The sequence below is a fragment of the Haemorhous mexicanus genome, chromosome 24 (genome assembly GCF_027477595.1).
Source record: "Haemorhous mexicanus isolate bHaeMex1 chromosome 24, bHaeMex1.pri, whole genome shotgun sequence".
Taxonomy (NCBI): Eukaryota; Metazoa; Chordata; class Aves; order Passeriformes; family Fringillidae; genus Haemorhous; species Haemorhous mexicanus.
Window position 1 is genome coordinate 6,179,120 of NC_082364.1, and position 24,621 is coordinate 6,203,740.

The following is a 24,621-nucleotide window of genomic DNA, read 5'->3' on the forward strand; positions in this document are numbered from 1 at the left end:
CACAGCCACACTGTGGCAGCAGCTCCAAGAGGTTTCTCTTTGTCCCTGCTCTGGCAAGAAGTGCTGCTGGTCCCTCTGCTCCCTGCAGGTTTCCTGAGATGGGGACGAGCTCCTTCCCTGGCTGGGGATGGGGCACGGCCAGCAGGTGATGGGCAAGGAGGGCACACACCCAGCCTGGCACCCGTGGCACAGCCTGGACCATCAGGTGCCATCTGTGCCTGCCCAGCGGCTCCGGGGGCTGAGACCAGCGCTGGGGAGAGGGCTCTGGCACAGCAGGAGTGCCCAAAGCAGCCCGGAGCTCTGTCCCCTGCGTTTCTGACAGTGCCACCTCCGGGAGCTGCACCAGCCTGTCCCGGAGCCTGCGGGACCTGGACGCCCGTGCCAGAAAAGTGCCCAGAATTAGCAGTGCCCACCCGACTCCGAGCCCTGCCCGGCTCCTCCCGGCCCTGCTTTTGCTGTCCCCTGTTCATTCCCCCCCTCGGGGCGCTTGTGCCGGTGTCACAGCCGTGTCGCTGTGCAGGACGGGGGCTGGCAGTGCCCGGGGCTGTCCCCGCTGTCCCCGCAGACAGCGCCGGGCAGGGAATGCGGGGTGGCAGCCAAGAGCTGCCGGCCCCGCCAGTGTTTGTGGTGCTTTTCTGTTTCTCTGCTGGAGCTCAAAGCGGCAGCTCCAGTGTTTGTGAGACGCCGATGGGAACAGGCTCCCAGCCGGTTTTTTTTGCTCCTTCCCCACAAAGCAACAAAGGCCGAGTTATCCCAGGAATCACAACAGACGCTGGCTCATTAAAACAACAGTGTCTGTGGCAAGGCCAGAGACACCGAGTCTGCACTTCCCAGGCAGGGACAGGCTCCTGGGGACACCTGGGCTCTGCAGAGCACGGGCCAGCCCTGAATCCCAGCTGGCTGCACGGATCCAATCCCCAATTCCGTGGTGTTTCTCCAGCCCCAAGCTGAGGAGCGGTGTCAGAGCAAGGCAGGTCACAGTGCTGCTCACCCAGAGCCAGCTGTGACCCTTCCAAAGCAGAATCCTTCTCCTTCTGCCACTCCTGGCTTTGCTGTGCTCTTGGCCAGGGGGTGACTGGGGCTCTGAGCCTGGCTGAGAGCCTGGCTGCACCTGGGCAGGAAGCAGGGCCAGCTCCTGTCACAGAAAGGTGAATTAATGCTCACCCCATTGTGGGGCACCCCTGGAGGGATCCGACCTGCACAGAGCTGGGGCTGGTTGCTGGGTCAGAGTTACTGCTCAAGAATGACACTAAAATGGCATCATCCAGGAGGATCTGTTCTCTTTGACCTGCCTGAGACCAGGTCCCAGCAATGACCCAGCCCTCAGGTGCAGCCCTCAGGGCTCTGGTCACTCAGGCTGGCCAGTCTGAGGGGCTCTCAGCAGGGCACAGAGGGAAATGAAGGTGAAATGTTCCTGTCTGCCCCTCTGGGGCTGCCCCTGAGTGCTGCTCTGCAGCTCCTTAAGGCTCTGGGGGCTCTCCTGGGACCCTGCCACTCTCAGAGGCACAGAACTGAACTCTCTTATCCAGGCAGCTTGAAAGAAAGTGGATTTCCACTGTCCCTGAGGCCGTGGGGCAGCAGCAGCAGACCTCACTGAGAGAGAACTCCAGGAAATCCTGGAGTCCTCGCACCCCGAGGAAAACTGTGGCCTGGTGATGGCACAAAAACTGGTTCCCAGGCGATGCCACACATGGCACAGTGTTCCTCGGGGTGCGAGGACGGGCAGCAGGAGCAGCCCCGAGCTCCCACCCTGGGGCTTCTTCTTTTGTCTGAAGTCCCTCCTTCGTCCTTCTGTGGGGACAGAGGGACGGCAAGAACAGCGACCTTCAGAGGAGAGGAGATGCAACGCAGTGTCATCTTCGCCAGGTTCGGACCGCAAAACTGTTCTGGAACAGCCGGAGTTGGTGTTAACGACGGAACTATTATAAAAGTCTCCAGCAAGGGTCTCAACTCCCACAAGGATCCTGATAATCCCGGGGGAACAGCGCTTCCCGAGCCTCGGAACCATGGCTGGATGGCAAACCCAATGTGGACTGGAATAAACTTATTAATTAAATAAATAAATAAACCTAATAAACGAGCAATTGAGGGCTTGGCTGAGTCTGGTGGCTCATCCTGGGAGGGACAAAGCCGAGTTTGAGCCGCAGGGGTGGCTCAGCCCGGGGACGCGGCCAGCGCTCCCCGTCCCGCCGGGAGCGGGGCACAGCTCCGGTAGATGGCACACGGGGCCAGCGCTCCGAAACCCGACACTGGGGACACTCCCCGAGAGCCAGGGGCCGAGCAGGAACCAGGAAATACGAGCTCAGCCTGCCCGGGGAGCGCTCGGGCTCGGCGGGGAAGGAGGGAGCGCCATGGGCAACCTGTGCGGCTGCGGCCGGCGCTGGTGAGTGCGGGACACCGGGCACCGCGGGCACCGGGCACGGGCACCGGGCACCGGCAGCGTCCGGGAGCTCTGTGCCCCTGTGCTGGGCTGGGCAGGGCTCTGTGCCCCTGTGCTGGGCAGGGCAGGGCTCTGTGCCCCTGTGCCGGGCAGGGCTCTGTGCCCCTGTGCTGGGCAGGGCAGGGCTCTGTGCCCCTGTGCTGGGCTGGGCTCTGTGCCCCTGTGCCGGGCAGGGCTCTGTGCCCCTGTGATGGGCAGGGCTCTGTGCCCCTGTGCTGGGCTGGGCTCTGTGCCCCTGTGCTGGGCTGGGCTCTGTGCCCCTGTGCTGGGCAGGGCTCTGTGCCCCTGTGCTGGGCAGGGCTCTGTGCCCCTGGGCAGGGCTCTGTGCCCCTGTGCTGGGCAGGGCTCTGTGCCCCTGTGCTGGGCAGGGCTCTGTGCCCCTGGGCTGGGCTGGGCAGGGCTCTGTGCCCCTGTGCCGGGCAGGGCTCTGTGCCCCTGTGCCGGGCAGGGCTCTGTGCCCCTGTGCTGGGCTCTGTGCCCCTGGGCTGGGCTCTGTGCCCCTGGGCTGGGCAGGGCTCTGTGCCCCTGGGCTGGGCTGCCCAGGGCTCTGAGCCCTGCACCTGCCTGGCACGGACAGGTGGGCACGGTGGCAGGGCTGTTCAGGTGCCCGGGGCTCGGGGACAAGGCGGGGTTGTCACATCTCAGCCCGGACAGGAGCGGCAGCTCGGGGCTGGGAAGGAGCTGGGAAATGCCAAATGGTTGTCCTCAAATCGTCGCTGTGCTCCTGCCAGAGCTCCCACAAGGTGTCCCTTTGAGGGGCCCCTGGGACAAAGGGGGGTTCAGCCACCCCGTCCTGCCCTCAGCCGTCCCAGCCCCTCTCCCTGTCCCCGTCTGTCCGGGGTTTATTTCACAGAATCACAGAACAATGAGGTTGGAAGAGACTTCTGAGATCATCCAGTCCAATCCACGCCCTGACACCTCAACCAGACCACAGCACCAAGGGCCATGGCCACTCTTTTTAAACACCTCCAGAGATGGTGATTCCACCACCTCCCTGGGAAGAGCATTCCAGTGCTTTATATTTCTGGTCAGGGAATCCTGGGCACGTTTCTGAGATGCTGTGGCTCTTTCTCCCTGGGAGGGAGGGAGGGAGGGAGGGTGGCACTTCAATCCCTCCTGGCTCCTGCTGTGCCCTGCACCTCCTGCTCACAGAGAAAGGGCAGCACTCGATGCCAAGTGGGAACATCTTCAGCTCTGCCAGGGGAAGAGCCATGAATTTCAGACGAAGCTCCGAGGGCGTTTGTTCAAAGTGCGAGAAATGTGTCCAGTTTTTAATAATTCCAAGAGGCACAGCATCACCTAGTGGAGGAAGGCTCAGGAGCTGAGGACAGTGAGGCTCTTCCAAGCCCTGAGCCTTGAGGAGTTTGGGATTTCAGAATAGGAGTTGAAGGTGGGAGGTGGAAAGGTGGCCACGCACCAAAGCTCCCATTTTTCATTTCAGGGCATCAGCAGGCAAGGGCTCGATCAGGGCATGCCTGGGGCACAGGCTGAGGTCTGTAGAGAAAAGCTGTCACAGCAAATTGATTCTGTCTGGGGAGTCATTGATGAAGGAATTGTGCCCTCGGGTCTGGATTCCTCTGCCCCAGGCAGGGCAGGCCCGGGCTCTGGCCATTAAAGTGGCACTAAGGTGGCACAGACAGGGCCAGCTGCCCAAATCCAGGCCCCAGGATTGTGTGGGGCAGGGATCAGCCTGGCCTTGGCACGGGGAGGGGGCAGGCAGCAGTGCAGGAGCAGGGCTGTGGGTGCTGCCCTGGAGAGCTCTCTCAGCTCTCAGGCTGGCAGCTCCAGCAGCCTGACCCGCTTTGGAGAGCAGGGGAGAGCTTTCCCTGCTCCCATTTCCCGTGCCACACGTGTCCCCATTCCCGGGGAGATGCCTGGCTGGCATTGTCCTGCAGACAGGAATAGCTGCAGCCCACACCCTGCCCGCAGTGCTCCTCCACTGAGGGAGCAGCCTGGAATGCCAGCCCAGAGCCTGCCTGCCCCAGGGAGGGCAGGGACCCTGCTGCCCCTGCCCCCGAGGTGCTGCTCTGCTGAAACCCTCCTTTTCTGCGTGCTGGCAGGAAGGGAAGTGTCCCAAAGGTGCTGGTTTGGTGAAACCCTCCTTTTCTGGGTGCTGGCAGGAAGGGAAGTGTCCCTAAAGGTGCTGGTTTGGTGAAACCTGTGTGCCTGGGTGCTGGCAGGAAGTGTCCCAAAGGTGCTGCTCTGCTGAAACCCTCCTTTTCTGGGTGCTGGCAGGAAGGGAAATGCCCCAAAGGTGCTGGTTTGGTGAAACCCTCCTTTTCTGGGTGCTGGCAGGAAGGGAAGTGCTCTGCCACACAAACCTGGGCAAGGAGGAGACACTGAAGCAGGGGAGGAGGAGGAGGCTGTGAGAGCCCCACAAAGGGCTGCTGCTGTGAGTTAGAGCCCAAACTCCTGGCAGGAGCCCCCCAAATTTTGCCTGTGAAGGGCTGCAGGTGCCCCTGTGGCAGCACTGGAGCCTCAGCCACGCTGCCTTGCCCAAAGCTGCCAGTGCCTGCCCAGTCCTGGTTAATCATTCCTGGCCATTCTGGAGCTCCCTGCCTGCATTCCCAGGGGTTTTTGTTTTCCCTCTGCAGTGCCAGGGCACGGCTGCACAGCCTGTGCTGCCTGGCAGAGCTGGCACAGGCACGGCCCTGCCCGGGGCACTGCTCTGTGCCCGGCCAAGGCTCAGCCTGGGGCACACACAGCATTCCTTCCCCAGAGCCCCATCCAGGGCACTGCCACAGCCCCCTGGGAGCCCCCCAGCTCCGTGTGTGGGCAGGAGGGGCCAGACAAGGGCTGCAGCTGCTCCCCTGCCCTCTGAGCTGCCATTTCCTCCGTGCATCTGTCCCAGAGGGGGACACCAGTCCCCTCTGCCAGGCCCAGCCTGCAGGAGCTCAGCTCCAGGCTCTGCTGGCACAGCTGGGATGGATTTGGCTCCTGTCCTCTCCTGTGCTTGGCCCGTCCCTCTCTGCTCACACAGCTGAGGGAGGGTTTGGTTTGGCTCGTGGCGAGGGCAGAGCTTGTTTGGTTTGGTTCTGTTCTAAGTGGAACCCTGAGAACAGGAAAAGTGTCTGGAAGCTGCACTCAGACAGCTGCTCCCTGGGCCAGCACTCAGACAGCTGCTCCCTGTCCCAGGGACAGGGGCTGGCAGAGCAGCTGACCCCAAAGGAGGGGTTGGTGCCCAAAAAGGAGGGTTGGTGCCCAAAAAGGAGGGTTGGTGCCCCCAAAGGAGGGGTGGTGCCCCCAAAGGAGGGTTGGTGACCCCAAAAGAGGGGTTGGTGACCCCAAAGGAGGGTTGGTGCCCCCAAAAGGAGGGGTTGGTGCCCAAAAAGGAGGGGTTGGTGACCCCAAAGGAGGGGTTGGTGCCCAAAAAGGAGGGGTTGGTGACCCCAAAGGAGGGGTTGGTGCCCCCAAAGGAGGGGTTGGTGACCCCAAAGGAGGGTTGGTGACCCCAAAGGAGGGGTTGGTGCCCCCAAAGGAGGGTTGGTGACCCCAAAGGAGGGGTTGGTGCCCAAAAAGGAGGGTTGGTGACCCCAAAGGAGGGGTTGGTGCCCCCAAAGGAGGGGTTGGTGACCCCAAAGGAGAGGTTGGTGACCCCAAAGGAGGGGTTGGTGACCCCAAAGGAGGGGTTGGTGACCCCAAAGGAGGGGTTGGTGCCCAAAAAGGAGGGTTGGTGCCAGCTGGGCTCATGCCCTGCAGTCTGTGCCTCAGAGCTGAGATCAGAAATGGAGAAAAATGGAGAAGTGCAAAGCTCCAGGGAGAGGAGCTCCCATTCCTGGGGATGCTGCTGGGGCAGGAGGGAGAGCTGGGGTGGCTGGGGGGTGTGGTGGGCCTCAGAAGGAGGACATGCATCCCCTTTGGACACCTCCCCTGCAAGGGTCACCGGGGCTCCTGGCTGGCTCTCCTCGGGTCTGTCCCACTCCCTGTACCCCAGGTGGGGTCTGGGCTGCTTTGGGGGGCAGAGGTTTGGGATTTTCAGGGCTGATGTGTCTCTCTGATTTCAGGAAATGTCCTTCACCCTTCAAAAGGAAGAAAGAAAAGCAAGGTAAGGATGTGTGGCAGTGCTGTGGAGTGACAGAGCCCCTGGGGAGGTGACATCCCCTCCCACTCTCCTTTTGCACTTAACCTTCCTCAGGAGGAGCTGGAGGCAGAATTTCTCTAAATCTTAAAGCAAGGAGGGTGATGTGCCACGGGATGTGGGGAGGGAAGGGACTTCAGCAGTGCCTTTAGGAACACCACGTCCCTCCCCAAAACACCCCTGAGTGCTCCCCAGCAGGGCAGGAGCTGCAAACATCTGTCTGACAGCACTCCCAGGGTCAAGGGCATTCCTCAAGCTGTGTCCTGTGGCCTTTGGACCGTGCTGGGCAAAACATGTTTGCCAGGCAGAGAGGAAACAACGAAGTTCAAAGTGGCTCTGACTGCTCCAAGGGCCTGACAAGAAGCTCTCTGTGCTGGGCCTGTGGCTCCTGCCAAGAGCTCTGTGGTGCACAGCCTGCTGCCATCCTGGGAGAAAACTCATTTTTCCCCAAGAAACAAGCCCAGCCTTTCTTCTTGGGAGTCAGAGGAGGTGGAAATCTGATTTGTGCCCAGCAGGGAGAGCCCACCCAGCGCTGCTGCATCCCAAGGTGGAACAGCAAACTGGTTGGAGCTGATCCCTGGTGTTTCTTTTGCAGGAGCTCATGTGAGGCAGGAGGCTCAGCAGCAGCAGCCTGGCAGGAAGGTAAAAACTTCCCAGAGGGTTTTCCTGAGTGTGTGTTGGGGAGACAGAGCTGCCCTGGGCTGGGGGGACACGGGGCAGAATTCAGAGCCAAGAATCCTCTCCTGCTGGGCAGCCTCTAACCCGGGCACTGTGCCCATGGCTTTGCCCACTTCTTTTGCCCCCTGTCTCTAGGAATGTGTCCCCTGTTGATGGAGTGACCAAATTATTCTTTGTCTGCTTAAAAAGGCAGAAAGCCCAGAAGTTTCTCTCTCTCTGCCCAGGCTGTCACATCAGCAGTCCCCACGTACGAGGACGTCCCAGATGTCCCTGTCTATGCCACGGTGAGCAGAGCCAGGGGTGTCCAGCAGGAGGAGAGCATCCACTACGCCGACATCCAGGTGTTCTGCAGGGCCCGGCAGCGCTCGGCGGCCGAGGTGAGGAGCCTGCAGCTGCAGAACGCCACCGAGTACGCCACGCTCAACTTCCCCAGGGCCAGGCTCAAGTACGACAGCAAAAATGGGACCTTGGTGTGACAGACGCCGTGGCCTCGTCCTCCTCCTTCAGCAGGAAAAGGGAGCTCACAGCTGCAGGGCTGAGGAAACCTCGTGTCTGAGAGGTGGGAGAGGTGTCAGCACCTCTGCCACCCAAACCCGGGCAAGGAGGAGACACTGCGGGCAGGGGAGGAGGAGAGAGCCCCACAAAGGGCTGCTGCTGTGAGCTAGAGCCCAAATTCCTGGGGGGAACCCCCTGGATTTTGCCAGTGAAGGGCTGGAGGTGCCCCTGTGGCAGCGCTGGAGCCTCGGCCACGCTGCCTTGCCCAAAGCCAAGGCAGGCAAGAGTCAGACATTCTCACTGGGGAGGTTCCCGTCTGATTCTGCTGGCCAAAAACGCCTCCTCCCCTCGGGAGCTGCCCCTGGAGCTGGCACCCAGCCCCTGCCAGCCCTGCCAGGTGGCAGAGCTGCTGCTGGGCTGGGGCAGGCTCAGGGCTGCAGGCAGAAAATCCCTGCGGGGGCACAGCCCCAGCCTTGGGGAGAGCTGCAGGAATTCAGCACTAAGGGGAGGGTCTGGGGCTGCCCTTGGGGATTCAGGAATTCAGGAATTCAGCACTAAGGGGAGGTTTTGGGCTGGGGGAATTCAGGAATTCAGCACTAAGGGAGGTTCTGGGGCTGCCCTTGGGAATTCAGGAATTCAGCACTGAAGGGAGGTTTTGGGGCTGCCCTTGGGATTCAGGAATTCAGCACTAAGGGGAGGTTCTGGTGCTGCCCTTGGGATTCAGGAATTGAGGACTAAAGGGAGGTTCTGGTGTGGGTTTTGTGTCAGTGCTAGAGCTCTGAGCATGCAGAGTGACACAGGGGTGGTGCTGTGAGGAGAGGAGACCTCCAGCAGGATCTGCTCTCCTGGAGGTGCAGCCAGGCCCTGGGTGCATCCCCTTGCCCCAAAATCAGTGTTGTACAGCCATGCACAGCAGCTGGCAGCCAGAAATGCAGAATTAGGAGGGTACAGAATGATTTCTGTCACTGCTGGGCTGTTCAGAGGTGCATCCTCACTCCTCTGTGCAAACAGGTGAGGAGTGAGCTCCTGGCTCTGACTGGAAGTGAAACAAGGGGAAATTGGCAGTTCAGCTGCAGATCAGTGCCTGTTTTTAGGGCAGTTCTCCACGTCCAGCAGCTGCCTGGGGTACTGGGAATGAGCCCTGGGCAGCTTCAGAGAAGACTTTGGACTTTGCCTCCACTTTTCCCTCATTTTGTGCTGTCAGCCCTGGTTGTAAACCCCAGTGACACGGAGCACACACCCGTGGGGCTCTCAGCTCCACCTCTGCTTGTGGATTTGAAATAATTCAGTGTAGCAATGGTCCAAACTGGGCAGCCCTGGCAGGGCACCAGGGCTCCCCAAACCCTGCAGGCACTAAAGCAAGGCCTGGCACATTCTGCTCCTCAGTCAGGGCCTGCAGAGCAGATTCTGGGGCAGCCCCAGTCACTGGCAGCCTTTAGAGATGGTTCCTTGTATAAACACACAGAACTCTGCAGTTTATAGCTCGGCTGGGTGGGAAAAGCACGAAGGAATTCCTGCTCGTGGTGAAAAAGCTGCTCCGGGCAGTGTTTGCCAAGGTGGGAGTGTTTGAGGACCAATCTTCCCATTTCCCTGCGTGTTTTAATGAGTGCCCGAGCCCCTGGAATGGTTCTTTATCTCCCATTCCCCGAGGAGCTCCAGCTTCCACACCACCCTCGGGCTGCTCCTGGAAGTACAGCTCATCCTAAGGACAAATCCAAGAGACAATTCCACGCTCATCCTAAGGACAATTCCACGCTCATCCTAAGGACAATTCCAAGAGACAATTTCACGCTCATCCTAAGGACAATTCCACGCTCATCCTAAGGACAATTCCACACTCATCCTAAGGACAATTTCACGCTCATCCTAAGGACAATTCCATGCTCAACCTGGAGACAATTCCACGCTGCCATTCCCGTGACTTTTCCCAGGTTTTCCGCGGGGAATTGTGGAAGCCGCGTGTTCTGCAATAGAGATTTTTTGAAGGACTCGGTTTTTGCACTGAATATTGAAATCTGCGCTGCCCGCGGCTGCCGTGTGTGCCAAACGCGTGTTGATGTGCCATTAAAGATGCGATATTCGGTTTTAAGTGAGGAATCCACGCTTTGGGCGAGGCTTTGCGGGGCTGGGGGGACACGCAGGGTCCCGCTCCAGGGCGGCGGTGCAGGGCTGGGCAGGGGCTCCCCCGAGCTGGCTCCGATCCCGATCCCGATCCCGATCCCGGCCCCTCGATCCCAGGGCGGAGCCAGCGCCATCCCGCCCCCGTTCCCGTGGCAACCGGAGACGCGCGCCGGAGTAGGTAGGGCCGGGAGTGCGGGTCCTGGTACAGGTACATACCGAAACCCACCGCACCCCATCCCACCGCATCCCACTGCATCCCACCGCATCCCCATCCCCATCCTATCCCATCCCATCCCCATCCCATCCCATCCCATCCCATCCCATCCCATCCCATCCCATCCCATCCCATCCCATCCCATCCCATCCCACCCCATCCCATCCCATCCCCATCCCATCCCATCCCATCCCAAATCCCTGATGGATTTGCTTTTCCCCTCAGGCTCAGGAGTGCTGGGACCCTCCCCTGGCCCTGAGGTGACATCCAGCATGGGGACTCTGATGGGCTCCAGGCCCTGTCACCCCCCTCAGCCTCCTGCGCCCTCGGTGAGTTTCCAGCAGCCTTTTTGGTGTCCTTTCTGTCCCTTTCTGGTGTCCTTTCTGTCCTTTGTGGTGTCCTTTCTGTCCCTTTTGGTGTCCTTTCTGTCCCTTTCTGGTGTCCTTTCTGTCCCTTTCTGGTGTCCTTTCTGTCCCTTTTTGGTGTCCTTTCTGTCCCTTTCTGGTGTCCTTTCTGTCCCTTGTGGTGTCCTTTCTGTCCCTTGTGGTGTCCCTTCTGTCCCTTGTGGTGTCCTCTCTGTCCCTTTTTGGTGTCCTTTTTGTCCCTTTTGGTGTCCTTTCTGTCCCTTGTGGTGTCCTTTCTGTCCCTTTTTGGTGTCCTTTCTGTCCTTTTTGGTGTCCTTTCTGTCCCTTTTGGTGTCCTTTCTGTCCCTTGTGGTGTCCTTTCTGTCCCTTTTTGGTGTCCTTTCTGTCCCTTGTGGTGTCCTTTCTGTCCCTTTCTGGTGTCCTTTCTGTCCCTTTTTGGTGTCCTTTCTGTCCCTTTTTGGTGTCTTTTCTGTCCCTTTCTGGTGTCCTTTCTGTCCCTTGTGGTGTCCTTTCTGTCCCTTGTGGTGTCCTTTCTGTCCCTTTCTGGTGTCTTTTCTGTCCCTTTCTGGTGTCCTTTCTGTCCCTTGTGGTGTCCTTTCTGTCCCTTTCTGGTGTCTTTTCTGTCCTTTGTGGTGTCCTTTCTGTCCCTTGTGGTGTCCTTTTTGTCCCTTTTGGTGTCCTTTCTGTCCCTTTTTGGTGTCCTTTCTGTCCCTTGTGGTGTCCTTTCTGTCCCTTTTTGGTGTCCTTTCTGTCCCTTTTGGTGTCCTTTTTGTCCCTTTTTGGTGTCCCTTCTGTCCCTTGTGGTGTCCTCTCTGTCCCTTGTGGTGCTCCAGGAGGGTTTGGGGTTGGTGACACCAGTGCAGCCGTGGCCTTGGGCAGCTCTTTGGGTTCTCGCTGCACTCTCGGCCCCACAAACCCCACGGGTGAATTCCTGACCCAGGAATTCCTCACCCAGGAATTCCTGTCCCCTGGCTGGGGCCCTGGCTGTCAGTCTGTCCTGCACCAGCCCTGTGTGGGTCTCTTGGATCTCTCTCTGTAATGAACAAGTCAGCCCCAGTCTCAGGAAATTATTTTTGCTATTGTGCTACCAGAGAGAGAAAACGGATGCTTGAGACTGTAATTATTCCTGACCCAGGAATTCCTCTTCTGTTTTCTTCCCCCCAGCCCCGATTTCAGCGTGCAAGGACAAGGGCTGGGGTCATGCTGGAAGCGGCCAGGAGGTGGCAATGCCACCAGCCCCAGTGCCACCACGCCTGGGCTGGGCTGGGAGGTCACTCAGCCCAGGGGCAGCTGCTGGGGCGTCCTTTGGGTGTCCCTGCCCTGATGGGGTTGGACTCACTGGGCAGAGGATTCCCTGGGGAAAATTCAGGGAGAATTCTGGAGCATCTTTCCCATTCGTGAGAGGCTTCTTGCAAAGGCAGCACTGGGTGTAAAACTGACAGCAAAACACAACCCCTGCCACCAGCAGCTGAAACTTCAGAGCCAAACACAAAGGGAGAAGTGGAATTTAATTTTTAGAAGTTATTTTTAGCCCCCACACCCACGCCAGCCCCATTTGTGTCCCCACAATGGACAGGAGAATGGCTCAGCGTGTCCAGCCTGGTTTTATTCCCTGGCAGAGAGAAGAAAGCTCCTGCAGAACAAATCTTTGATGAGAAAACCTCTGAGCCGGGCTGTACCTGAGCCTGGCAGGGAAAAGAGAACATTTGGAACATTTTTGCCTTTGCTGGGATGGAGTTGGGGCAGGAGGGAGCTCTGCAGGAGGGAGGTGGGATGAAAGGGAGCCCCTGCATCCCAGATTTCAGTCCCAGCTCTTCTTGATCAGCCCAAAAATCTCAAAATCCTTCCTTGTTTTATTACAAATCCCCTAGGAATGTGTGTTTGCCATGTAAAAACCAGGTGGTAAATATATATAATGCAATAAATATAAATATATGTAATAAATTATTAGTCAAGAGGAGCATTTTAAAGTCCACACTGGAAGCTCAGAGTGTGTTTTGTTGGTTTTCCCTTCAAAATTAGGTCGCTTTTTGTCTCATGGGGGAACCACTTCGTTTTCCCACAAAATTTTATTGGAATTGCACAGGCATAAGCTACTCAATTGCATTAAAAAATGGGGTTAAATATTTATTTAATGGCATTTTGAAGCTCAAAAGTAAACGGGATCAAGGCTCCAACCCCCCAGCAGCTCCAGCTTACGAGGCTTTGTGCAAAGCCTCGCTGTAATCTGTTGTTTTGCTTAACAGATGTGGCATTAGAAGCGATGAAAACATAAAAATCTCCACTCCCACGGAATTAGGAGAAGCAGAGAGAGCAAACGTGAATAATTTAAAACGGGAGGAGAGGGAACCGCCTCCTCTCGGGCTCGTTACAGAGGGGAGCGACCTGTTGCTCCTCTTTCTGTATTTTACCTGTGCCAGGCTAAAATTGTGAAATTGTGCCATTGATTTTTCCTCGGGATGCTTCAACACTTAGGCAGGCAGAAAAAAAAAAAAAGTTAAAAGTTTGTTTTTAGCTGGGTCTCACGCTCAGAAATGCCTGGCAGGACATTCTGGAAGCCGAGGGCAGCGGGGTCAGAGCTGGCAGAGCCCCTGCCCGAGGGTTTCACCCACTCCGCTTTCATTCTCCTGGTTTTCCTCCCCCTGGGCACTTCCTGCAAGGTGACACCAACTCCGAGAGGCAGCCTGGGGACACTCGATACTTATTTCTGTGAGGGGCGCTCTTCTTGGTGTGGAGAACGAGCTGGGGGTTGTGTTTCCTTGTTTGAACGTTTTCTCTCGGGTTTGGGGTTTTGTTGTTTGTTTTCAATTGAAAAATGCAATGTTCAAACTTACAAACCTCCCAGCCGCCGTGGCCTGGCTTGCAGCTTCCTGTGGCTGCAGAGCGATCTTCTCTCAGGGCTCTGCTCCCCGTGCAAGGCATCACCTCCCTCCCTTCCTCCTCCTCCTCCTCCTCTCTCCCCCCGCACCAAGCAGAGCTCCCTGTGGATGGCGGGTTTGAAAAATCTCATTTCCACAGCGGGTTTGGGGATGGTTGTGTGTTGGTTTTTTTGGGGGATTTTTTTTGCTTTTGGCTGGAAATGGGTTTCAGATGTTTTCCCCGCGCCTGCATCTCGTAAAGCCGCGGCGTTGCCGTGACAACCGAGTGACATCTCTGCCCGAGCGCTCCCTCCTCCCGCCGAGCATGCCCAAAGCGAGCCGAGCTCCGGCTCCGCTCTGCCCGGGCTGCACAGATGGGACCATGAGAGCCCTTCCCCATGAGCTCCCGGCCTTTGTGCTCGGGAGGAAGAGGAGGGAGAGGCGGCCCGAGGCGGCGGGAGCGCAGCCCCGCAGCCCCTGAGCCCCCCGGGACGATGCTCGCCTGCCTGGCCAGGGGCAATCTGCTGGATATCCTTCAGGAGGGCTTCACCGAGGTAACGCCACGTCCCGAGCTTCCCCGGGAGGAAGGCAGAGGGGTTTTGTGCGGAATTGCGGGGCAGAAATGGGGGGAACCAGCGAGGTTCCTGGGGGGCTGCGCTGAGCAGGAGTTCGGGGAGGAGTTCGTGGCCGGTTTTACAGGCGGGCTTGGAGCAGCTCGGGGGGGTTTGTGCTCTCCTCGCTGCCTTGCCGCTGTCCCGGTAAATAACACAAACTGCTGGAGGCTGCGGGGAGCGTTGGTGGTGTAAAACCCAGCGCCCTGCCCAGGGATGTGCGGTGTCCGGGGCTGGGGGCTGTAACTCCGCTCTGCGGGCTCGCATTGCTTGGGAGAGGCTGGCCAAGAGCTGGTTTGGGGCTTTCCCCCCATCTTTTCTGTACATTGAATCCCCGGGGGACTGGAATGCAACTTGGTGGGGAAAATGTAATTTTCAAAGTGTTCTTTATTCGCCTATTCCGCTAGCTGAGTAATGAATTGAAAACTAAGGACGTGCCCCAAGAAACTGCGGAGATGGAATCCCGCGGCTGGGTGGCGACAGCAGTGGGACCTCCCTCTCTGGGGGGCACAAAAAATGAATTTTGTTGGGTATTTATGGATATTTATAATGCCCGGGCAGCCCGTGCTGGAGCACGATCTGCCGTCTGTGAGTTGAAAAGGAACAAAAACTGAGGGGGATTTGCTGGAACCCCAGAGCTGCTGCTATTTTATCTCTATTTGGGGGGGGTTATTCTTTCTCAGAGCGCAGAACTGAATTCTGTTTAGTGTTGGGTGACTCCTCAGCCGTGCTGTGCCTCCCCGAGCCCGTTATCCACAGAAAATTAACCCTGGCCATCCCTGCTGGGCTGCCCGAATCCGGGAAAACCAAACTGGGGGCGAAACCTGAGCCTGCCTCGGCTCCAGGGCGGCCCCAGCGCTCCTTGGGCTGGAATCTCTCCATCCCCTCCTCCTCCTCCTCCTCCTCCTCGCAGTGTCAGGCTCGTTTTTAGCCAGCCAAGGTCTGGGTTTAGATCGAGCTCGCACTTCCTGTGCTCGGGGGCAGCACATCCTCCTCAGGCACAATTAGTAACTTATTTATTAATAAGTAATCAATGATGGGAGCAGACCCCAGCGACGTTCAGTGCCTGGTCCTGGCTGGTTTTACCCACGGGCAGCTCAGCTGTGGAAGAAACTTGCCTCTGCCACCAGAAAAAAAAAGAGATTCTCGGGATCTCTGCCTCCACACGCGCTCCAACAAAAGTAAAACTAAAATGGGTTTAGCAAGGGGAGGACCTGGGATTTGCCAGGACGCGCATCACAGCCCGGGCTCTGGAAATGGGAGAGGAGCTCTCACTCCATCCTTGCTGTGACCCCCAGCTCTGCGTCCTGCCCGGCTCTGTTTGCCTGTTTGGGTGTTTATTTACACAGAAATTAACGTGGAATTGTGAGCCCACGCCTGGTGCTGACCAAACCCGACACAGCCAAGAGCCTCCGGGCGGTTCCTTTGTCCCCTTGCTCCTCTTCCCCCTCCCTCTCCATCCCCTCTGACTCAGGGCACCTCAGCAGCCCAATTATCCCTAATTAGTGCTGGAGCAGGCAGCAGCATTGTCCTGCTGCACTCCGGCTTTCTCCACCATGTGAGGAATCCCATCCTGCTCCAGGCACCCCGAAATTGCTGAATTGTCACTTCAGGCCGGTTTATTTCCCTTTTTCCCCTTCCCTTGCAGAGCCAGAGCCCTCGTGGACGCTGTCACCTGCAGACATCTGAAGCCAGGATGGTTTTGTTTGATGTTGAGATGCAGCAAAATCCCCCCCGTGGGCATTAAAGCCCCTCATTAATGGCCTGCCCTGCCTTGAAGGTGTCTCCCTGCTGTTTGTGGGGACTTCTCCAGATAAATAATTCAATCCCACAGCTGGAGGGGGCCCTGGGGATGTGTGGCTGCTAAAAGCAGGAGTTTATAATGAAAGGGAACCACAGAGAGGGGTCTCATCTGCTCTGACTCTGTCCATGTGGCCCCAGCCTGTTCCCTTTCCTGGGGGAAATGCAGTTTATTTATGTGCTGACACTTCTGTCAGCTCTTGAAAACAGATGGGGCACAGAGAAATGTGTCACAAGTGAGGCTGGCAGCTCCAGGCTGCATTTGAACAGTAACACACCTTCTCTTTTTCGAGCTGGAGGATCATTTCCTGTGGCAAACTTAATTATGTGGCTGCCTGTGTGCAGTGAGTCATTTAAAATAGCTATTTTCATTCCCCCCCCGAGATCATGTTGGACAAACAATCCATTCCAGAGGGGACAGGGAGACTTGCAGGGCCCAGGCAGAGGTTGTTTGGCAAGCAGGGCAGGGTTCAATGCAGGCTCACCTGCCCACGGGGGGAAACCTCCCCCATTTCGGGGCTGGGAGCTGCTCCTGCCCCCCAGAAGTGCTGCAGGGCTCTTCTGCCCCTCACCAGGTGTTCCATGGGGAATTCCCCTGGTTCTCAGCTCACTGGGTGATTCCTGCATTTCCCACACCCTCTCCTTCACCCTGGGTGGGTGGAGGTGCCCTGCTGCCTGTGATCTGTGTCTCCTCACCCCGGCAATGCCCTGGGGCTGATTTTGGTTCCTTTCTCTGTTTGGGGTCATTTTCTGGCTCTGCTCCCCTCGGGGCAAGGTGCTGATGTGTGACCAAAAGGTCTCAGCTGGGTGATGTCACACGAGGAGCTGGCACTCACCCTCTCCTGCCGCCAGGGCTATTTATAGGATTAATAGGATTCGCCATGGAGAGCTGGTTTGACTTCTGGCTCCCTCATCCTGCTCAGCCCCAGCGCTCCCTCCGGGGCAGTGAATCCCTCCCAGCACACCCCGAGCTCCAGAGGTGCTGGTTCATCACCCAGCTGTGGTTTGGGGTGAGGCTGGCAGCATTCCACACCTTCCCCCCCTGGTGAAGCCACGGGCAGGCAGCTGGGGCTGAGGAACCCTTGGAGCCTTTGCAGGGTGTCTGACCTGACTGAGCTGCCCTGAAACCCCTCCAAGGCTCCAGCACAGGCAGAAAGCACAGCTGGGGCTCCCCACAGCTGGATTTACCCCCAGATGTGCTCTAGCAGACCTTTCCTTGCCCTGCTGTCAGTTCTCCCCCAAACCCTGGTGCCTGGCCAGCAGTGGGACTCCTCAGCAGGCATTTGCTGCTCTATAGGATTAGGGTGGAGCAGTTGGGACTCAATCCCTGCCTTGATGGCTAAGCCAGGCTGTCCCTTGGCAGGGTGTCTTACAGAGCATTTGCACAGGGGCACTCCCAGGTTTCTGCTTTTCAAACCATTTTCCCAGGAACATGAAGATTATTGCAGCTGCTTTTTGGGTAGAAAGAGGAAAAAGGGGATGCCACACTCCCAGCAAGCCATGGCAGAGGGAATCCAAAATTCTGTGTCCTAAAAGTGCCTTTAGGGCTTTCCTCCTGGGCCAGGGGGGCTCCCTGGGTGTCCCTCCCCTCTGCAAAGCCCCTGCCTGCAGATTCTGGAGTCCTGAGGAGCTGAGGCTCCTCTCAGAGCTGCCTGTGCCTGCCTGGGGATGGGGATGCTGCTGAGGGAGGAACACTGCTCCTTTTCCTCCCCAGAGCACCAGGGGATGTGTCAGTGCTTGGGCAGACCTTGGACCTGACAGCTCAGGGTGAATCATGTGCTCCAAAGTCCTCTTTGCACTCCAAGCTCAGCTCTTTGCCAGTTTTGTACTTTATTTTTTGCCTGTAGCTGGCACAGAAGCTCTGCCTGGGAGGGAAAAGGGCCTCAGGTACCTGCTGAGCATCAGGTGAGAGGTGCTGCTCCTTCAGGATCTTCCATTTCCTTACTAAGCCCTTTCACAGCCCAAAATTAATGAAATGCCAGGATTTGGGCACGGGTGGGAATGACTTCACCCTGCACTGGAAGCTGGATGACTCTGGAAGGGGCCATGGCACCTCTTGGCTTTACAAGAAGAGAAAATCCAAGTGGCAGAAATAATTTGGGGAGTTTGGATGGAATTGGGCCTTGCTGCCTACACTTCAGCTCTTCCTGTTGATGGGTAAAGAAAGGACTGAGGAAAAGGTGGAGAACTCTGCAGGCAGAAATCCCACCTCCTGCTGGAGAGCTGGGCACTCTGGAAATCAACACCTGCTTTAAATGAGGAGTTTTATGAAGGAGAACTCCTGTGGGAGCTGTTGGTCATTCTGGCCCCACTGTGGCCCTACCTGGGTGGTTTTCACTGTTGGATGCATCTCAGGACATTGAAAAACCTGATTCACGTTCAAGCATCAATTTTAAGAGGAGAAAAAAAAATCTTTTGTTGCCTTTGAGAGCAGAGGAAATAATTTTCTTTGCTTGGGACTTTGTGCTTTCTGCTTCTACAAAGGCCTCCTTGAGCAGCAACAAAAAATTAATCAGCAAACTGGAGGAAGGCTGGGAGGAAAATTACAGTCCCCATCTAATTAAGGGAATGCCAGAAAGCCTGGAAATCACACAGGGCCTCAAGCAGCACCTCTGGTGCAGTCAGGCTGCTGCAGACCTTTGGTTCAGGGCTCTGGGGGGGAGGAACAGGGAATTCCTCTCATCCTGGGAGCACCAGGGCTCTTCTTGCTGCCAGCCCTGGGGCTTGGGCATGGCCACAAAGGGAAAGTGGTGAGAAGAGCCCCAGAAATCTCATCCTAGCAGGGTGATTGAGCCCAAAATCTCATCCTAGCAGGGTGATTGGGCCCCAAAACCTCATCCTAGCAGGATGATTGGGCCCCAAAAACCTCATCCTAGCAGGGTGATTTGAGCCCCAAAAACCTCATCCTAGCAGGATAATTCCCTAAATCAAACAGTAATGATGGATTCCAGCTCAGCAAAGCAGGGCACAAAGGGAAATCAGTGTAAAGAGCCCAAAAATCTCATCCTAGCAGGGTGATTGAGCCCCAAAACCTCATCCTAGCAGGGTGATTGAGCCCCCAAAATCTCATCCTAGCAGGGTTATTGGGCCCCAAAATCTCATCCTAGCAGGGTGATTCTCTAAATCCAGTGATAAGGATGGGTTCAGGCTCATCAAATCAATAGAGAAGGGATCTGTTTCTAGAAGGAAACAGGGTCACAGGATCTACTGGAAGATGACAGTGAGCAGGGCAGGCCCTCCTTGCTAGAAAAGTGATTTTGTCCATTTGTTCAACACCAAAATGTGCAATATTTTAATCCCAGAGAGGTAAAAATAAACCTCATATTTCCCAACCTGTAATTTGCCTGTAGAACTCTGCTGGGATGTCCTGCAGTCCCCAACACTTTGCTTTAAAAACCTTCTCCTGCCCTGCAAAGTGCTCCAGAGCAAGACAAAAACGCCCCACAAAGCCCTGCCTGGAGCCAGCTGGGCTCCAGCTCCCCTCAGGTACAGCTGCTCTTCCCCAGGTACAGGTAAAAGGGGCTTTTTTTGGAACACAAAGCTGTGTTAATGTAAACAGGATTAAGCTTAGCTCCACCATAATCCTAAATAATGTGTGTTCTGTAGAGCAAACCCCACAGCAGGCTGCTTTTCCTCTGAAAAATTCTGGGCTTGGAAGAAGTGTTGGTGAGGAGCTGGGCAGCCTGAGCCCTGAAAATTCCAAGGCTGGGCTCAAACCGAAGTGCAGGGGAAGCAGGAGCACTTGAGGAGTGTCATGTTTGTTCCCAGACCTTTTATTTTGGAATGTTGTTGGCTGAGAGCTGTGTGAGAGTGGGGGCTGTGATGCCTGCAGCCCCACATGGGGGTGCAGCCCCTGGGTTTGGGGCATTCCTGTGGGCACTGCAGGCTCAGGAGGGTTTTGGTGGGCTGGGAAGAGCTGCTGCTCCCAGGGCAGGACACATCCCAGCAAATCTTTGTCCTGCCTGTGCTGGAAGTTGATTCCTGGAGTATTTCCCAGGGTAGTGGCAGGAATGGTGCCCACCCAAGCAGCAAACCTCGCTGCTGGGATGATATTTAGGGCTGTGCTGAAGCTGCCTTGGGGCTTGAAACAAACGAAATCCTGAGGGGGTGAAACAAAAAAATCTCTCACTTTTTTTGGAGGGCTGAATCTGTGGGGTCAGAGGTGGAAATGTGAGCACTGAGGGCTCGTGGCTGTGCTGAAGGGCTGAAGGTGCAGCCCCCAGTGCCCTTTGTTGTTCCCCTGCTGATGGAGAAGTGAAACATTTTGGACTCTCCAGCTTCAAAATCTGCCCTTGGGGTTTCTGCTGAGCAGCTCAGGGGCTTTGTCCCTTCATCCTCCATGCAGCTCACAGCACTTGGCCTTTTTTAGGTCACTTAACTTTTATTTCTGATAAATCTCCTTGGGAGGTTCAGTCACATGCTCCCCTCAGCTGCCAGCTCCCAGTGACAGCTCCCTCCCTGCATTTCTGAGTTCTGCAGCAACCCAAGGCCCTTGCTGAAGTCCTCAGTCTGCCAGGACTTTGGGTACAAAGTTAGGAAATGCTCTTCAGGCCAACTGTCTGAACGTCTGCAGGAAAATCTGATGTTGAATGGAAAAAACCCAAACCCAACCAAGTGAGTCTGGAGATGAAGTGTTAGTCTGCAGAATGACAGCAGCCATGGGAATGAAACGACTCTGTCCTGCTGACATCCCAATTCCATTGCCTCAGAAGGCTCCTTTAATACTCATTGTTTAAAATGTAACTGCTCTGGGATTTAGGGATGGCTTTTTTCAGTTTTTACTAATAATAACAGTGGCAACCTCCTCCTGCTTGTAAGAGATAGAGACTAAAATCTTGCCAAAAATTCTTTTTTTGTGAATGCACGAGGAATGTTCTGAGAGGAGGAACAGAAAACAAACTGCTTGGTGAAAGGGTTTTTCCTCTAAATGAGATAGAAGTGGAAGAGCCACAGAGACTCCTCCAGAAACTGCAGATTTTCTGCAGGCTGGGAGGGGCTGTGTCCTTGGGCAATCAGTGCCAGTCCCTAAAATGATTAGAAAAACACAAAACAAAGACTTGTGGGGCTGGGCATTGCTGCCACTTCAGCAGGAGAAGCTGCAGAGCCCCTGGCCAGGGCAGGCCAGGTCTGCTCAGCAAAGATGGATCAGACGTGACATTTCTGCTCCCTTTTCTCCCAGAGGCACCAGGGCAGCCCCTTTCAGCCCCCCAGGCTGTGCTGAGCGAGCAGAGCTGCCTCCCACAGGCCCAGGCACCTTTCTGACCCAGCCACGAGTGATCCAAGCTGGATTTCCTCTGTCAGGATAATTAAGAGCCAGGCTGTGACCAGGCTGTGACTTTGATGGGCTGTAAAAGCATCAACTCTGCCTGCACTGCTGAGATCATATGGAATGGGGGCTTAAAACCTGCTGCATGGGCACAATCAGGGGGAGCTTAGTGAAAAGAGAGGTAATCCCATCAATGGATCAGTTTGTTTGTCCCACTGCAGCCCTGGCCCAGGGGACTGCAGCCTTGGCAGCAGCCCTGCAAGGGTTACAGAGAGGGGCTGGAAAGGGAAAGGTCACTGGGATCTGCTCATGGCCTTGGGGTCATCTGTGCCAGGTGGGTCCTCAGAGTGACCAGGAACCTGAATTTGAGCTTTCCTGGTCTGAATTTGAGCTTTCCTGGTCCAAATTTGAGTTTCCCTGGTCTGAGTTGGAGTTTCCTGGTCTGAGTTGGAGTTTCCCTGGTCTCTCCCTCCCACAGCATCCCTCCTGAGCTGCTGGCCAGGCCCTGTTCCTGGCTCCCAGGGCCCAAGGCAGCTTCCCTGCATGCAGGAATAGAATCTGGGCCACTGGAAGTGCTGAGGCAGCTCCCGGGCCGTGGAGGGGCTGTGCAGTGTTCCAAACGAGCCTCGCTGGGACTGTTACAGAGGGAGGCTCTTGGATCTTCCAGGAAACCTCCCCTGCTCGTCCCAGAGTTGTTAAATGGGCAGGCAATTGTTAAATTGTTAAATAATCAGGGTTCCCTGCTCCTGCACGCTGGGTTCCTGCTCTGGGGGTGGGACACAGAGTGAGCAAACTCCCCAAGCGAGGGGGTGACAGCGCTGGTGTGGCTCCAGTGCAGGTAAAATGCAAAGCTGTGGGGTCAGCTCCAGTGCAGGTGAGATGCAAAGCTCTGGGGTCAGCTCCAATGCAGGTGAGATGCAAAGCTCTGGGGTCAGCTCCTGTGCAGGTGAAATGCAAAGCTCTGGGGTCGGCTCCAGTGCAGGTGAGATGCAAAGCTCTGGGGTCAGCTCCAATGCAGGTAAAATGCAAAGATCAGGGGTCAGCTCCAGTGCAGGTAAAATGCAAAGATCAGGGGTCAGCTCCAGTGCAGGTGAAATGCAAAGCTCTGGGGTCAGCTCCAGTGCAGGTGAAATGCAAAGCTCTGGGGTCAGCTCCAGTGCAGGTGAAATGCAAAGCTCTGGGGTCAGCTCCAGTGCAGGTGAGATGCAAAGCTCTGGGGTCAGCTCCAGTGCAGGTGAAATGCAAAGCTCTGGGGTCAGCTCCAGTGCAGGTGAAATGCAAAGCTCTGGGGTCAGCTCCAGTGCAGGTGAAATGCAAAGCTCTGGGGTCAGCTCCAATGCAGGTGAGATGCAAAGCTCTGGGGTCAGCTCCAGTGCAGGTGAAATGCAAAGCTCTGGGGTCAGCTCCAGTGCAGGTAAAATGCAAAGCTCTGGGGTCAGCTCCAGTGCAGGTGAGATGCAAAGCTCTGGGGTCAGCTCCAGTGCAGGTAAAATGCAAAGCTCTGGGGTCAGCTCCAGTGCAGGGGAAATGCAAAGCTCTGGGGTCAGCTCCAGTGCAGGTGAAATGCAAAGCTCTGGGGTCAGCTCCAGTGCAGGTGAGATGCAAAGCTCTGGGGTCAGCTCCAGTGCAGGTGAAAAGCAAAGCTCTGGGGTCAGCTCCAGTGCAGGTGAAATGCAAAGCTCTGGGGTCAGCTCCAGTGCAGGTAAAATGCAAAGCTATGGGGTCAGCTCCAGTGCAGGTGAGATGCAAAGCTCTGGGGTCAGCTCCAGTGCAGGTGAAATGCAAAGCTCTGGGGTCAGCTCCAATGCAGGTAAAATGCAAATCTCTGGGGTCAGCTCCAGTGCAGGTGAAATGCAAAGCTATGGGGTCAGCTCCAGTGCAGGTGAGATGCAAAGCTCTGGGGTCAGCTCCAGTGCAGGTGAGATGCAAAGCTCTGGGGTCAGCTCCAGTGCAGGTGAAATGCAAAGCTCTGGGGTCAGCTCCAATGCAGGTGAGATGCAAAGCTCTGGGGTCAGCTCCAGTGCAGGTGAGATGCAAAGCTCTGGGGTCAGCTCCAGTGCAGGTGAAAAGCAAAGCTGTGGGGTCAGCTCCAATGCAAGTGAGATGCAAAGCTCTGGGGTCAGCTCCAGTGCAGGTGAAATGCAAAGCTCTGGGGTCAGCTCCAGTGCAGGTGAGATGCAAAGCTCTGGGGTCAGCTCCAGTGCAGGTGAAATGCAAAGCTCTGGGGTCAGCTGAGCCCAGCTCAGGGCTCCTGTCCTGTCCCTCCTGCCAGGCTGAGCTGCCCCAGGCAGGCAGGGAGGGCAGCCAGGCTCTGGGGAGAGCCCTGCTGTGTGTGCCCCAGGGCAGGGCACTGAGATCTGTGAAAATCAGGAGAAAATCTGCAGAGATGCCTGCAATGCCAACGCTCTGGTTTCTCTTTCAGCACCAGCTGCAGGCCTATGTGGCCTGGGTGAATTCCCAGCTGAAGAAGAAGCCGGGGGTGAGGCCCGTGCAGGACCTGAGGCAGGACCTGCGGGATGGGGTCACCCTTGCCCTGCTCATCGAGATTGTAGGTCAGTGCTGCCATCTGGCCCTGTTTTTCCCCCTCAGCTCTGGCTCTGGCCTGGAGGGGCTGCCCTGGCTCTGGCATCTGTCGGGCAGATGTTGCTGGGGGTGGCAGAGCTGGCTGGGAAGGAAAACAATCACAAATCAGATCACAAAGGCAATTCTATTACAGCCCTTATGGCTCAGAGGCAGTTGGAGCAGATGGGGAAAGCTGGCAGGGGCACTGGGAGCTCCCACGGGGCTGGCGTGGAGTTAGGGGTGGGTTTTGGGGAGAGTGACCTGTTTGCTGATGTCATTGGGCAGGGGGACAGGGATTGGGGCTGCAGTGAGCTCATTGTCCTCGCTGCTCCTTCCTCCTCACTCTCAGCCCCTGCCCCAGAGGGGGACAGCTCTCCAAACTCCTCCCAGCTGGGTCTGTCCCACAGGTGAGCCCTTTCCAAGGAGCTCAGTCCTTTGGGAAGAGGCAGAATCCTGCCAGAATCCTGCTCCAGCCCCCCAAAACCTTGCCATCATCCCAACACAGCCCCAAACCCAGCCACTCCTGGTGCTGGCTCGTGTCAAGCAGCACCAGGAGCCCCATGCAGCACCCAGCCATGAGACCAAAACAGTGCCAGCGATGCCTCTGGCAGTGCCCAGAGCTTCAGCTCTCCTCTGACAAAGCTTTTCCACTCCCTTCAGCTGGTGAGAAGCTGAGTGGCATCGAGCTCAAGCCCAGCAGCCAGCAGGAGATGAAGGAAAATGTGGAGAAAGTCTTGCAGTTCGTGGCATCCAAAAAGATCCGCATGCACCAGACGTCAGCTAAAGGTGCGTGGCCCTGGGGAGGATTTCAGCAGTTTCTGCCTTTGTTTTCTATCAAACAGGTCATTTATGGGTAAATTCAGGTGTCAGTTTGTGGGGCAGTCGGAGGTTTTTTCCCCCTCTGGTTTAGTGAAGCTTTTGGGTTGAAAGATGGGGAATGCAGAGGAAAAAAAAAAGCGACATTTTTCCTGCTGCTGAGCACTCAGAAGCCCAGGTAGTGGTGTAATGAAAAATACAGGCTTGGAATCTTCCACCAAAAGGACACATAAACCTGCTGGAGTGGAAGGAGACATGGAAAAATACTTGTGGTTCATTGGAAGCCAGGGGCTGGAAGCAGAGAGGAGACACAACGC

The 24,621-nt window shown here is 56.5% G+C and overlaps 2 protein-coding genes across 8 annotated transcripts in view; both read left to right on the forward strand.

The window, feature by feature from the left end:
* Positions 1-2,231: 2,231 nt before the first annotated feature.
* C24H11orf52 (chromosome 24 C11orf52 homolog) lies at positions 2,232-9,780 on the forward strand. The gene is made up of 4 exons (XM_059867098.1): positions 2,232-2,383; positions 6,445-6,485; positions 7,114-7,160; positions 7,421-9,780. Exons 1-4 carry the CDS (start codon positions 2,352-2,354, stop codon positions 7,670-7,672), a joined length of 372 nt encoding a protein of 123 aa, XP_059723081.1. The 5' UTR covers positions 2,232-2,351; the 3' UTR covers positions 7,673-9,780.
* Positions 9,753-24,621, forward strand: part of DIXDC1 (DIX domain containing 1) — a 30,741-nt gene continuing 15,872 nt past the window's right edge. For 4 of the 7 annotated variants that reach the window (XM_059867090.1, XM_059867091.1, XM_059867093.1 and 1 more), the window contains exons 1-4: positions 9,753-10,020; positions 10,252-10,355; positions 23,349-23,478; positions 24,149-24,274. In XM_059867090.1, coding sequence (XP_059723073.1) covers positions 9,762-10,020; positions 10,252-10,355; positions 23,349-23,478; positions 24,149-24,274 — 619 coding nt within the window. In that variant the 5' untranslated portion in view covers positions 9,753-9,761. Of the gene's footprint in view, positions 10,021-10,251; positions 10,356-13,572; positions 13,804-23,348; positions 23,479-24,148; positions 24,275-24,621 lie in introns of those variants that run through there. The other 3 variants (XM_059867092.1, XM_059867095.1, XM_059867096.1) reach the window with 3 other exon arrangements.

Coding starts and splice junctions, on each gene's coding strand:
- C24H11orf52 (XM_059867098.1), top strand. CDS start 2,352: ATGGGCAACCTGTGCGGCTGCGGCCGGCGCTG. Junction 2,384..6,444: donor TGCGGCTGCGGCCGGCGCTG/GTGAGTGCGGGA, acceptor CTCTGATTTCAG/GAAATGTCCTTCACCCTTCA. Junction 7,161..7,420: donor AGCAGCAGCCTGGCAGGAAG/GTAAAAACTTCC, acceptor CTCTCTGCCCAG/GCTGTCACATCAGCAGTCCC.